The following is a 14,577-nucleotide window of genomic DNA, read 5'->3' as shown; positions in this document are numbered from 1 at the left end:
GTCAGCACGAGGCTCCTCCCCATTTGACCCGAGACTCCGCCCCCTACCAATCCAAAATGCATGCTTATACAGTATAAGCATGCATTTTGGCTTTGTAGGGGGTGGAGACTCGGGTCGAATGGGGGTGGGGCTGCGGGCGGAGACTCACATCGATACTGGCAAGGAAAGGTAGGTTTAGTGCCGTGGTGGGGTGAATGGGCAGCCGGAGGTGAGTGCGCTGCTGTGTGTGATGACAGGAAATATATTTTTTACTGTCAGCACTGGCCGCACTGCAGGGAACTCTCTGGGCCTATTTTCAATGGGGGCTTGGAGCTCCAGCTCCATCCGCCCCATTGTTAATCCGGCCCTGATTAAATGGCACGCAGTGTGAGGCAGTAGGACAAATACTTAATATAAATGATCAATCAATCACCATTAAAAAATATTTGACAAAAAATATTCATGTAATATTTGTAATTACAATATTACATTCCTCCCAACTGCCCCGATTTTCGCAGGACAGTCTCTTTTTTTGGGACTGTCCCAACCATGGGAAGCAGTGTACCGCGGTGGTGGTGGGGGGCAGTTGGGAAGCTCCTGTCAGTAGCAATGAATAGATGCTGTGCACATGCGCACAGTATCTATTCAAGGGAGTCAGAGGCACTGGGGGCATGCCAGCAGCTCCCAGAGTGCTGGGCATGCCCCCACGGTGACTGAAAATGGGGGCATGGCTCGCGATCGCGGCACTCCTGTGAAGCCACGCCCCCTTCCTATAGGCCACACCCCTTTTGGCCAGGGTGTCCCTCTTTAACATCTCCCGATGTTGGGAGGTATGATATTATTGTGTGTGCTATTTTGATGTGGTTATCCTTTATTTTCAATTGAATGTCTCTCATTTGGTAATATCTAACAATATTTCATCCAGGATGTTAGTGTTGTTATGTTTGTTTGTCATATGGATTATCACTGATCTTGTAGCAGCATTAACAGCTTATTTGATATACATCACATACTAATTGGTGGTTGTTGTTATTATTTTCTTTTTTGCCCAGAATTGTATTGTTTTGTTCAGTTCTTTAGCAGCCAGTGATATCACCAGAGTGTAAGCCTAGTTGTACAAATGACCACTTTCTGGTGAGGTTGATTCGTGTGGTGTTCTGCCCACCCCATGGTGGATGTTTGATAACAGGTTGATGAATTCCTCTCTCTCATTTTGTATTTCTCTCCAGAAGCCCTTTCACAACTCATCTTATAGAAAACCGACCAAATATTTGGGGAGAAAGTCCCCCCAAGTTTGTCACAAAACCAAACCGTATTTCAGTGAAGATGGGCCAGACTGGAAGGTTTTCATTCAAGATAATTGGTCGTCCACAGCCCTCCGTCACTTGGCACAAAGTGAGTAGCCTCTGAATGAGTGATGGGCTTTTGGAAAAACATTATGAAAAAACTTTTTTACTTTTTAATTTAAAATGAAGAAGAAATATTTAAAATACACACATGCATAGATGGAGCACATGGACAGTTTTATCCAGGAACTATTCTTCAATTCTAAGCTTATAACTATAGAGGTAACTCTTTTTAGTGCGTGCTACTGTATGTATGCTGTTCTCGATATGAACAAGCCCGTTGGGTGAAACATATACGTCATCGCAGGGTGCTGTTTGCACATACAGCACACATGAAACAAAGGTTCCCAGCTCATCCACACAGTGACACCTATCCAGGTACTGTATGATCTTCTAAGGCTCTCTCAGCAGTGATTGCAGTACTGTGCTCGGCAATGTCGATCTGATACCAGGGTACATGCACTGCTGTAACACTGCCAGCAAAAGTGCCTCTATTGTTTTTTCCTACCCAGTAGTCCTCACTGTCATGTCATCCACCGTCCGCTGTTCATTCATGACAGTAGAAACAGAGAGATCCAGACATGCTGGTCTATCTCTTTCACACAATAACCCCATCATAGGCAGCAACATTGATACGCTGACCTCCTCCTCAAACGCAACACTCTTATTAGCAGCTACACTTGCTGCTTCTGCTCCTGAAAGAGCACTAACAGAGAAATCCAGATATGGTAGACTGTTTTCCATATACAGCAAACTTATGAGATGTTATATCAATGCCCCCACTCTTCAGAGGAGCGGATCCTTAGTCTACATGACTACTGTATTTGTTATTTGTGCTTTTCTGAGCTAATCCATGGGTATGGGAATGAAATGTGAATGGCCTATGAATAAAATGAATGTGATCTTCGATTATATCTGCTTATGAGAGAAAAATACTGCTTACTTATGTTTGTCCGCATATAGAGGTTGTCTGCAAAAATATTTAACATAGAAATATAGAATCTGATGTCAGATGATAACCACATTGCCCATCTAGTCTGCCCCTCTTTACCATATATATTTACCTCAAACCTTACAGTATTTGATCCTTATTTCTTTGTAAGGATATCCTTATGTCTATCTCATGCATGCTTGAATTGTTCTACTGTCTTAGGCTCTACCACTTCTGATGTAAGTCTATTCCACTTGTCCACTTTCTGTGAAGTAATTTTCTGCTGCGGGGTACACTGGGCTCCACAAGGAATGGACAATGGGGTGTAGAGTAGGATCTTGATCCGAGGCACCAACAGGCTCAAAGCTTTGACTGTTCCCAGAATGCATAGCGCTGCCTCCTATATCACCCCGCCTCCCTGCACAGGATCTCAGTTTTGTAGTTGGTGCTGCAGTAGCAGGCACTTAACAGAGGGGCTGCTCCAGGCAGCCCTAAGAAGAGCTTTTTTCTGAGGAAAAAAGTGAAGACTTCAAGGGCAGCAGCAGTGTTACATGTCAGTGGACATTCACGGCTGTAGCTCCGGCTCTCCCCAGCGGCGCTGTACACTCCCGAGCCCTGGTTGCCGGGTAACTACAGCTGGAGGCTCCGGTTTTCTTCTTGTCAGGCACACATGACGGGGGCTCTCTGGGATCGCGTGGCCGCGCTTCGGGAGGTGGTAAGTGGGTTCCGCTAGCGGGACCCGGTCTTTATCGCAATCCGGTGCTGTCAGTGGGAGGCGGGCCGCGCGCACTGGCGGTGGACACTGTGGCAGTACAGGCGATCCCACTAGATCACTAGGGCATGGGACAGGTCAGGTTTTCTCTATAAACCGTTTTATTAGAGCCCGCAGTACACGGTGGTTTTGACAGCAGGGGGATAGAGCTTGGATAGAGCTTGGACCTGAAGCCCCAGCCCCAGGGCGCCATTTTCTGCAAATGTTCCCGCCCTGGAGCTGCATATCTGTCTCTCCCTCACTCCCTGGCAGTGTCTGCGGCGCCATTATCCCTCAGCTCACTGTTCCTGGGAATGCTTGGGCAAATCCTCCTATGTAAAGCCGCCTGGTTGTCAGTGCTGTGACTTTACAAGACACTTAAGTATTCTACCTGCCTTTTTTAGCCAGTGTTAGTTAAGAAAGAGTGCATTTAGTCAGGGTTTCCTAGTACAATTACCCTGTGATATACATCCAGTTCTTACTGTGTACTGTTATATCTATTGTTATATAGCTGTGTAAGCTAGTCCAGTGCAGTATTATTGTTAGTAATAACCTCTGCATTGTACAAACTGTGACTATTTGTGTGTGCATTTGATTACTGAGTGGTGTCCATTTCGTGTCTTTCACTCAACCTGCTATCCCTATATTCTATAACCTGAGGGGGCTTGGTGCGTCAGGTTTTATCTAATATAGGATTTTCACAAAGGTATACTGTTTTCACAGTTGCCTCGGCTTCCCTTGGGGTGCGGACCGCCTTTCGCTCGGTCCTGCTATTGCTTTGTCCCCAATCAAGTCTCCACAGCACTCTATGCGGCGACTTGATTGGGGACAAAGCAATAGCAGGACCGAGCGAAAGGCGGTATGTGCATACACTCACTACACAGCGCTCTCCCACTACTGCTACACACTAAAGAGCTTCTCTAGTGACTGTTACAACTTGGCTGGATACAAAAAAGATTGCTCTGTTTAAACCAATCTGATTTTCAAAACAACATGGCTACAGTTAGACACAATTAATGTGAACCAGCGTAGGTTGAACGGATCTGTCTACGTGAATAGACATTTATTAATTTGAGCTCAGGGCATGGGACTGAACAATAAGTGCACTATATTGTTTTAATATCCGGATATTATTCTTGATTTTATTTGCTGTTTATATGTGGATTGTAATAAATGTGTGATATAAATTGACCCTGTTTCAGCGCTCCCTTGTTTAATATAATCTATGCTTCTTAGTATTGGTGGAACAGTACCACCGGTGGGAGCAGCAGAGATTTGGTGTTTTTAATTATTGTTAGTAATTAACAGATTTCTTGGTGGTACAATCATAGAGCGCTGTGTTTCTTAGATTTATTTATTTTACCTATGAGGAGAATATAGCAGCTTTGGGCTCTGGTTCTGGGGGCTCCTTGCCCCCCAGTAGGACTGTGGCAACGGGGGCAAATAATGACCTGCCGTGGGCCGCTTTTTCCATGCTTCTGCATACGCTAGTTCATAAACTAACACCCCTATGGGACCCCCAATGCCGGTTCAACCGTTTGTGGTCCCTGCAGCTAACCCGCCGTGGGCGGACGATTTATCTGCTCAAATAAAGAAGTTGAACCAGTCCCTGACTACTAAAAAGTCTGACCATTGCTCGCCTAAGTCCAAGAGGTCCTCTAAGCGAGCGCTCGTCTCCTCACAATCCACTGCTGTCACTGACACCTCGTCTGATGAAGACAGCAAATACACTGACCCCACAGGTTCTGACTCAGATACGGCTGATGGGGAGGGTAGTTCACATGTGGATGTTCCTGATCTTTTGGAGGCTATTAAGTTAATTCTGCAGATTACGGATGATCCCGAGCCATCCGTTCCTCCTAAGAAACCAGATAGGTTCAAGCGTCAGAAGGTGATTAAACAAGTTTTACCTCACTCTGACCACCTAATTGATATACGTCAGGAACCCTGGGAAAACCCGGGTACGAAGTTTGTGCCTCAAAAGAAGATGCTGGCTCGCTATCCCCTCGCGCCGGAGCTTTCTAAGAATTGGGAAACGCCTCCTCCAGTGGACTCACATGTGGCTAGGATGGTGGTTTCCTCAGCTCTACCGGTCACCACCGTCACGTCTCTAAAAGAGCCTATGGATAAACGTGTGGAGGGTTGTCTGAAAGCGATTTAAACCCTCCCGGGAGCTGCACAAAGGCCCACTATTGCAGCTACTTGGGCTGCAGAGGCCATTTAAGCATGGGCCTTGGAGTTAGATGCTGAAATCTCCTCTGACCATGCTAGACAATGCTTGTCATATATTGTCACAGCTTCTCGTTATATTAAAGAGGCGGCTTCTGATGCCGGTATCCTAGCAGCCAAGGCCTCTACTACATCAGTCCTGGCTCGCTGGATATTGTGGCTGAGATCCTGGTCTGTGGATCTGGACTCTAGAAAAACCCTGGAGGTCCTCCTTTTTAAGGGAGATATTCTGTTTGGGGAGGATTTAAATAAGATTGTGGCTGACTTGGCTACTTCCAAAACTGCCTGTCTGCCAAGTACTGCTCCTTCTGTGTCGAAGGCCAAAGGCACGTCCTTTCGCTCCTTTCGTCCTTCAGGTAAAGCAAAAGGTCAGGCGTACCATAAGCAGGCCCGCACTTCCAAACCTGGTAAGCCGAAGCCCAAAAGAGCCTGGGCTGCCCGTCAGCCAGCAGCCAAGACCGATAAGCCTGCCACATGACGGGGCGGGCCTCTCCCTGGGGGATCTCAGGGTGGTGGGCCGGTTTCTAGGGTATACCCAGGAATGGTTGAAGACCACTTCAGATGCCTGGGTACGGGAAGTCGTCACACGAGGTTACGCCATAGCCTTCAAAAACCGACCCCCTCATCGATTTTGCCAGACAGATGTCCCGTTGGACAAGACAAAGGCAAACACTCTACATTCGGGGGTACAGGCCCTCCTGGATACAGGAGTCGTAGTACAGGTGCCTCTTGCGCAGAGGGGCCGGGGGTACTATTCTCCGCTGTTTCTAGTCCCGAAACCGAATGGGTCCTCCCGGCCCATTCTCAACCTCAAGGCATTGAACAGGTTTGTGAAGGTTTCCAAGTTCCGGATGGAAACCCTTCGCTTTATAGTTCTGGCCTTGGAACCTGGGGACTTCATGGTCTCCCTGGATATACAGGATGCTGACCTGCATGTTCCTATAGCAGTGTCTCATCAGCAATACCTGAGATTTGCGATTGGCAACTGCCATTACCAGTTTCGGGCGTTACCTTTTGGTTTAACAATGGCTCTGCGAGTCTTTACAAAAGTCATGGCGGTGATGACGGTGGTACTCCGCCGTCAAGGGGTCAGGATACTGCCGTATTTGGATGACTTGTTAATCCTGGCAAATTCCCCAGAACTTCTCCTGCGTCATCTAGATGTGAAGGTCCGGTTTCTGCAAGCCCACGGGTGGCTCATCAACTGGAAGAAGTCATCCCTGATCCCTGCTCAGAGCATGGTGCATCTGGGAGCACTATTGGACACTCACAACCAGCGGTTGTTCCTGTCTCAGTAGAAAGTCCTGAAACTTCAGGAAAGGATCTCATTGACTCCGGAGGCCCGTCTGTAGCTGCTCTGGTGGCTCCGGGACCAACAACTGTGCAGGGGCCGTCCGTTCTGGATATCCGACTGGGTCCTGTTGACGACAGATGCCAGTCTAAGAGGTTGGGGCGCGGTGCTGGAGCTACACTCCCTTCAGGGGCGGTGGACCAAGGAGGAGTCCCTCCTCTCGATCAATATTCTGGAGTTGCGGGCGGTCTTCAATGCCTTGAATCTAGCCCAGCATTTAATTCAGAACCGTCCTGTTCAAGTACAGTTGGACAACGCCACCACAGTGGCTTACATAAATTATCAAGGCGGCATTTGAAGCCACCTAGCATTGAAGGAAGTCTCACGGATTCTACAGTGGGCAGAACGCCATCTACCGGCCATATCGGCAATATTCTTTCCGGGAGTCCTGAATTGGGAAGCGGACTTTCTCAGTCGTCACGACGTGTATGCCGGCAAGTGGGGCCTCCATCCAGAAGTGTTTCAACTCCTAGTGGAAAGGTGGGGCCTTCCAGACGTAGATCTGATGGCGTCTCGACACAATCACAAGGTTCCGGTCTTCGGAGCAAGGACTAGGGATCCTCAAGCAACATTCGTGGATGCGCTGGCGGTACCGTGGAGGTTTCGGCTGCCGTACGTGTTCCCTCCGGTGTCACTCCTGCCCAGGGTAATTCGGAAGTTCAAGCAAGAAAAAGGAATTCTGCTTCTCATAGCTCCAGCGTGGCCCAGGCGGCACTGGTTCTCAGACCTGCAAGGCCTATCGTCAGAGCGTCCATTTCTACTTCCACAATGCCCAGACCTCCTCGTTCAGGGCCCCTGTGTCTACCAGGACCTAGCCCGGCTGTCTTTGACGGCGTGGCTCTTGAAGCTTCCGTCTTAAGGGCTAAAGGGTTTTCTGAGGCGGGCCCGGAAACCGGCTTCGGCTCGGATTTACTATAGGGTCTGGCATTCTTACTTTGTTTGGTGCGCATCTAACGATTATGACGCTTCCAATTTTAGTATAGCCCAGTTGTTGGCTTTTCTTCAGCAGGGCATGGACTTAGGCCTGCGTCTGGCCTCCTTCAAGGTTCAAATATCTGCCTTGTCGGTGTGGTTTCAGAGAAAAATTGCGACCTTACCTGATGTGCATTCCTTTACTCAGGGCGTGTTGTGTATCCAACCTCCCTATATCCCGCCTGTGGCTCCTTGGGACTTGTCGGTGGTTTTGGAGGCGTTACAAGAGTCTCCGTTTGAACCTCTTCGTTCAGCTGATCTTAAGTGGCTTTCCCTTAAGGGGGTGTTTCTGCTGGCTATTGCTTCAGCTAGAAGAGTGTCGGATTTGGATGTCTTGTCTTGTAGTTCCCCATATCTGATATTTCACTGTGACCGGGCGGTTCTTAGGACTCGTCCTGGATATTTACCTAAGGCGGTTTCTTCGTTCCACCTTAATCAGGAGTTTGTAGTTCCGGCACTTGTTTCTCCTGATCTGTCTCCCAGAGAGCGGTCTTTGGATGTGGTACAGGCTCTCCTTATCTATGTGAAGAGAACTGCTTCTATTAAGAAATCTGATTCTCTCTTTGTGCTGTTTGGATTTCACAAACGGGGCTGGCCTGCTCACAAGCAAACTTTGGCCAGATGGATTAGAATGGTGATTGCACATGCTTATGTGAGGGCTGGTCTATCAGCTCCTGCTCACATTACGGCCCATTCTACTCGGTCTGTTGGACCTTCTTGTGCGACCCAACGTGGTGCGACCCTTGAACAATTGTGCAAGGCGGCTACGTGGTCCTCTGTGAATAAGGTTCTATGCCTTCGACACTGCTGCTTCCCAGGATGCTTCCTTTGGACGCCGGGTTCTTGTGCCCGCTACAGTGCGTCCCCTCCCATAAGGAACTGCTTTAGGACATCCCCATTGTCCATTCCTTGTGGAGCCCAGTGTACCCCGCAGCAGAAAACGAGTTTTATGGTAAGAACTTACCTTTGTTTTCTGCGAGGTACACTGGGCTCCACAAGGCGCCCACCTTGACACACTTAGCTTCTTTGGGTTGGTATGGCATTAGCCGCTGACACGTCTCCTGTCGTGAGAATGCAGTGTTGTGGCTACTAACCGTTGTCGTCTCTTTTCCTGCTACTGCATTGGACTGGTTAACTAAAAACTGAGTTCCTGTGCAGGGAGGCGGGGTGATATAGGAGGCGGCGCTATGCATTCTGGGAACAGTCAAAGCTTTGAGCCTGTTGGTGCCTCGGATCAAGATCCTACGCTACACCCCATTGTCCATTCCTTGTGGAGCCCAGTGTACCTAGCAGAAAGAGTTTTAACAAAGGTAAGTTCTTACCATAAAACTCGTTTTTCCTCAAATTTCCCCTGACCCTGTCTCCCTCCAGTTTCAGTGCATGTCCTCATGTTCTAATACTTCTCTTCATTAGAAGAATGTTTCCCACCTGGACTTTGTTAAAACCCTTGATATATTTGAAAGTTTGTATCATGTCCCCCCTGTCCCTTCTCTGCTCCAAACTAAACATATTGATATTTTTTAGTCTTTCTGGGTATGTTTTTTTATGTAGACCATGCATCAGTCTCTAATGTATTAATATCCTTCTGAAGATATGGCCTCCAGAATTGAACACATTATTCTAGATGAGGCTGTACCAATGACCTATACTGTGGCTTTATTACTTCTTTCTGCTGTGGATTCCTCTCCCTATGCAACCAAGCATCTGACTAGCCTTCCTCATTGCTTGTTGCATTGCTTACCCGCCTTTAAGTCACCTAAAATAGTGACTCCTAGACTCCCTTTCTTCCTCAGTAGCCATTAATACTATATTTAACTTTTGAATTTTTGAGACCCAAGTACATGATTTTGCATTTTTTTGGCATTAAACTGTAATTGCCACGCTCTTGACCATTCCTCTAGTCTACCTAGATTCCCAATCATTTGTTTTACCCCTGTTGCATACCTTTGTGTCATCTGTAAAAAGGCATATTTTCCCTTTAACATACCTCCCAACATTTCAATAACGTAAAACGGGACTCCTGCGCGTGCCTCCCGGGAAGGGGGCATGGCCTGTATGAAAGGAGGCTTGGCTTTGTGGCAGTGTCGGTATCACAAGTCACGCCCCCCATTTTCATCACTAAGAGCTCTGTGAGCTGCTGACATTTCCCCAGTCCCTCTGTCTCCACTGAATAGTCGCTGTCCACAGACCAGCGAGTAACAGGAGCCTCCTAACTGCCCCCCCCCCCCCCCCATGGGACACTGCGGCTCGTGGGTGGGCCAGCAGAACAGTCCCAAAAAGCGGGACTGTGCTGCGAAAATTGGGACAGTTGGGAGGTATACCTTTAATGCCATTTGCAATGTCACCAATAAAGATATTAAAAAGCATTGGTCCAAGTACAGATCCTTGGAGTACTCCACTGGTAACATTTCCCTCCTGTGAATGCACTCTATTTACTACAACTCTCTATTTTCTATCCTGCTACCAAGATATTATCCATTCAACCATCTTAGTATCCAATACCAAGCTTTCAAGTTTATTTAGCAGTCTGCGATGTAGGACAGTGTCAAAAGCCTAGATAAGCTATATCTACAGCTCCACCTTTGTCTATTACGTTAGTCACACAGTCAAAATGTCCATAAGGTTTGTTTGACAGGATCTATCCCCAGTGAATCCGTGCTGTTTGGGATCCTGTAAATTGCTGGATTTGAGATAATCTACAACTATTTTTTTAAGAGTATTTCCATCAATTTCCCTACTAATCCATCAATTTCCCTACTACTGTATTTAAAATATATATGTATTACCAGATTATGCACTTTTGTGAAATACACTTGCCTAAAAGTTAATATGCATGTTATATCTGCTAGTATATTCCTATGATAAGAAACTTCTACTGATTGTAAAAGAACCGTTTATTTTTTATTACAGACCTGTTCCTTATATAGAACACTTCTGGTAGGAGCTACACTTGTCTCTTCTGCTTCTGGTGTGAAAAGAGCATTAACAGAGAGATCCAGATACACTGGCCTGTTGCCTATACACAACACTCCCATTAGGAGTTACACTTGTTTCTTCTGATGTGAAAAGATCATTAACAAAGATATTCAGATATGCTGGCATGTTTTCCATTTACAGCAGACCCATCAGATGTTATACTAATATCTAGCTGTCTCTCCTGCTCTTGAGATAAAAGGAGCAATTTCACTCTGTGGAAAAAAGACAGCATACATAGCATGTATTATTATCATTATCCTTTATTTATATGGTGCCACAAGGGATCCGCAGCGCCCAATTACAAGGTACATATGCACATAATCAAAACAGGAAAACAGTGACTTACAGTTGAAGACAATATAGGACAAAAACAGGGTAATTAAGCAAAAACTACACCAGTAGACGACAGAGATAAGTATCAAGGTGGCCAAAAAACGGCACGATTTGGGCAGCTGAGGATTATTAAAGTAAGAAAAAGGATATACACATGAGGGAAGAGGGCCCTACTCGTGAATGCTTACATTCCAAAGGGGAGGGGCAGACAGACAGGGGTGACACAGGGGTGACACAGATGGGGTAGACCAAGCATGGGACAGAGGGTTAGGATGAGATTTTGCTGGGTTTGGTAAAGAAGTGGGTTTTAAGAGCCCATTTGAAGTTCTGTAGGGAGGTGGAGAGTCTGAGGGGGAGAGGTAAAGAATTCCAGAGAAAGGGAGTAGCACGTGAAAAATCTTGGAGATAGGAGTGGGAGGAAGTCATCAGAAGACAAGAGAATCGGCGTGCATTAGCAGAGCGAACAGGACGGGTGGGAGAGTAAAGAGAGATAAGGTCAGAGATGTAAATGGGAGAGGAGTGGGTGAGTGCTTTGTAAGTGAGTGTGAGAAGTTTGAATTGGATTCTGAAAGTGAATGGAAGCCAGTGAAGGGCTTGTAGGAGACAAGCAGTGCGTTTGGTGAGGAAGATGAGCCGAGCTGCAGCATTGAGGATAGATTGGAGTGGAGATAGGTAATTGTCAGGGAGGCCAGTTAGGAGGAGATTACAGTAATCCAGTCTGGAAATAATCAGTGAGTGAATAATGATCTTGGTGGCATCCTGGGTGAGAAAAGGTCTGATCCTGGAAATGTTGTTGAGATGAAAATGACAGGTTTGTGAGAGGTGCTGAATGTGTGGTTTGAAGGAGAGGGAGGAGTCAAAGATTACACCAAGACAGCATACTTGGGGGCTAGAGGAGATAGTCGTGCCTACAATGGATAATGAGATTGTGGGAGGTGAGGTTGTGCGGGAGGGTGGGAAGATGATCAGCTCAGTCTTAGACATATTGAGTTTCATGATCAGCTCAGTCTTAGACATGTTGAGTTTAAGAAAGCACTGGGACATCCAGGAAGAGATAGCAGAGAGACAGTTGGAGGTACAAGTGAGGAGAGCTGGGGAGAGATCAGGGGAGGAAAGGTAGATTTGAGTGTCATCAGCATAGAGGTGATATTGGAAGTTAAAATAACTAATGAGTTAACTTAAAGAGGACGTTTAGAGAGAGAAAAGGAGAGGACCAAGAAGAGAGCCTTGGGGGAAACCGACAGTTAGTGGAAGTGGGGGGGAGGTAGTGTCATGAGAGGAGACAGAGAAGGAACGATCAGAGAGGTAGGAAGACAGCCAGGAGAGGGCAGTATCACGCAGACCAAGAGAGTGAAGGATTTGCAGAAGGAAAGGGTGGTCCACAGTGTCAAAAGCAGCAGAAAGGTCAAGAAGAACAAGCAGAGAATAGTGGCCCTTAGATTTGGCTGCATGGAGGTCATTGCAGACTTTTGTGAGGGCAGTTTTAGTGGAGTGAAGAGATTGGAAACCAGACTGGAATGGGTTAAGCAGTGAGCAAGAGGAAAGAAAGGCAGTGAGGCGATTATAGACAATACGCTCAAGGAGTTTGGAGGCACAAGGGAGGAGAGAGATGGGTCGATAGTTGGGGAGAGTGTTTGGATCAAGGGTAGGTTTTTGTAAGACTAGGGGAGACGAGCATGCTTGAAGGCAGAGGGGGGACAGTGCCTGATGAGAGGGAGAGATTGAGAAGGTGGGCAAGATGGGAACAAGCAGAAGGCGAGAGGTAGCGGAGTGTCACAACTGAGGGCCTGAGCTGACGGGAGGCAGCCTCAGTTGTAGGGGCTGAGTTGTAACGGAACCTGGGAGGTTGTATCAGACCCCTAGACATGTAAGTAACATGTAGAATAACTGCCCGAAGGCGTGACCACGACAACCAGGATAAAAGTCAATGATGTTTATTATGACAAACTCCGTAACACAGCAGCAGTAAAGGAAACATAAAAGTCAACAGAGGATAAATACAATTCCTGGGTACTACAGGGTGGCAAGGGTCACAGGCACTGGTAGGGTGAGACAGTTCTTATAATCTTCTAGTTGGAAAGTCCTTACCAGACCTGACTGTAGCAATGGAGAGAACCCAGGATCGTACCAGCTGGTGTTCCAGGAAAGGCTGGGTTGCTGAAGATAAAACGGCTGCTGTGGATACTGGCTGGAACCAGACTGTTGTTGGAACGGAGTGGATACTGGCTGGAACCAGTTAAATAATAAACGAACTTGAGAGCGATGAAATAATAATGAAGTTTGGAGTTTGAGAGCGGTGAAATAATAATACCGGTGGAGAGTGGTAAACTGCAGAAAGGACACCGGCCCTTTAAGAGAAGCTGTACACTGCTGGAAGCTGGGCTGGAAGCAGGTGATTGATGAAGTTTGGAGTTTGAGAGCGGTGAAATAATAATACCGGTGGAGAGTGGTAAACTGCAGAAAGGACACCGGCCCTTTAAGAGAAGCTGTACACTGCTGGAAGCTGGGCTGGAAGCAGGTGATTGTTGTAACTGGAAACAGGTGAGTCCAGAATGGATCGGAGAGTCAGGCTACATCGCAGATGGAATGCTGGTGCGGGTCTCTATAGCAGAAGTCTGGAGACAGGAGCTGGAACCTGGAAGACAACCACAGGAGAGAGACAAACTGGAACTAGGTTAGACAACCAAAGCACTGACGCCTTCCTTGCTCAGGCACAGCTTACTTATACCTGCAGCAAGGAAGGGGTTGGCTAGGCAATTATGCAAATCAACAATACAGACAGCAGATTGGTGGAAATGCTCAGATGACAAAATCCAAGATGGCTGCGCCCATGCAGACACTTGGAGGGAAGTTTGGTTTGTAATCCATGTGAGAATTGAAACAGTAATGGCGACGCCGGCCACAGGAGACAGGAGACGCCAGACTGACAAGCGCACATTTAACCACGCGGGCACAGCGGAGGCCGCGGCTGATGAAATCACCACTCTGACATTCTGCATGTGGAAACTCAGGAACAGCGGGATCCGGTCCTGGAACGCTGAGCCAGCCTTAGGAGGCATCTGAAGGGTAAGTAATGGCGTCCAGATACCCGGATCGTGACACGGAGGAGGTGGGAGGGGATAGGGTCAAGTGGGGAGGTGATGGGGGGGAGGAACAGATGAGGGCCATGACTTCCTCACCAGATACATGGAAGAAAGAAAGATGTCAGAGTTGGTGAGAGGGAAGGGGAGGGGTGGCAAGGGATGGGTGGTGGCTGGTTGCTGGTCTGGTGGGATGTGATGTCCTGACGTATGGAGTCAATCTTGGATGTGAAATAAGTGGCAAAGTCAAGAGCAGACAATGAGGAAGGGAGAGGAGGTGGTGGTGGGCAGAGGAGGGAGTTAACAGTGGCAAAGAGGCGCCGGGGGTTGGAAGACTGGATAGAGATGAGAATTTTGAAGTATGATTGTTTAGCAAGGGAAAGGGCAGCACTGAAGGATAAGAGCATACATTTAAAATGGGGGAAGTCTGCCTTAGTGCGTGATTTCCTCCACTGTCGCTCGGCAGTACGTGAGCATTTTTGTAGAGATCTGGTGCATTTAGTGTGCCAGGGTTGAGGTGTTGATCTGCGAAGGTGAATAGTGGTTGGTGGATCAACAGAGTCAGGAGCAGAAGTAAGAGATGCTTTGTATAGGGATGTGGCTTGTTCAGGGCACGTGAGAGAGAGAAG

At 47.4% G+C, this 14,577-nt stretch overlaps 1 protein-coding gene across 3 annotated transcripts in view; it reads left to right on the top strand.

Moving 5' to 3' along the window:
* Window positions 1-14,577, top strand: part of MYLK (myosin light chain kinase) — a 1,073,187-nt gene that overhangs the window by 294,239 nt on the left and 764,371 nt on the right. For 2 of the 3 annotated variants that reach the window (XM_063934064.1, XM_063934063.1), the window contains exon 1: window positions 1,263-1,374. In XM_063934064.1, the coding sequence (XP_063790134.1) occupies window positions 1,306-1,374 (69 nt within the window). In that variant the 5' untranslated portion in view covers window positions 1,263-1,305. Of the gene's footprint in view, window positions 1-1,208; window positions 1,375-14,577 lie in introns of those variants that run through there. The other variant, XM_063934067.1, reaches the window with a different exon arrangement.

The sequence above is a fragment of the Pseudophryne corroboree genome, chromosome 7 (genome assembly GCF_028390025.1).
Source record: "Pseudophryne corroboree isolate aPseCor3 chromosome 7, aPseCor3.hap2, whole genome shotgun sequence".
NCBI classification, from domain to species: domain Eukaryota; kingdom Metazoa; phylum Chordata; class Amphibia; order Anura; family Myobatrachidae; genus Pseudophryne; species Pseudophryne corroboree.
This window is presented reverse-complemented; position numbering and strand designations above follow the sequence as displayed.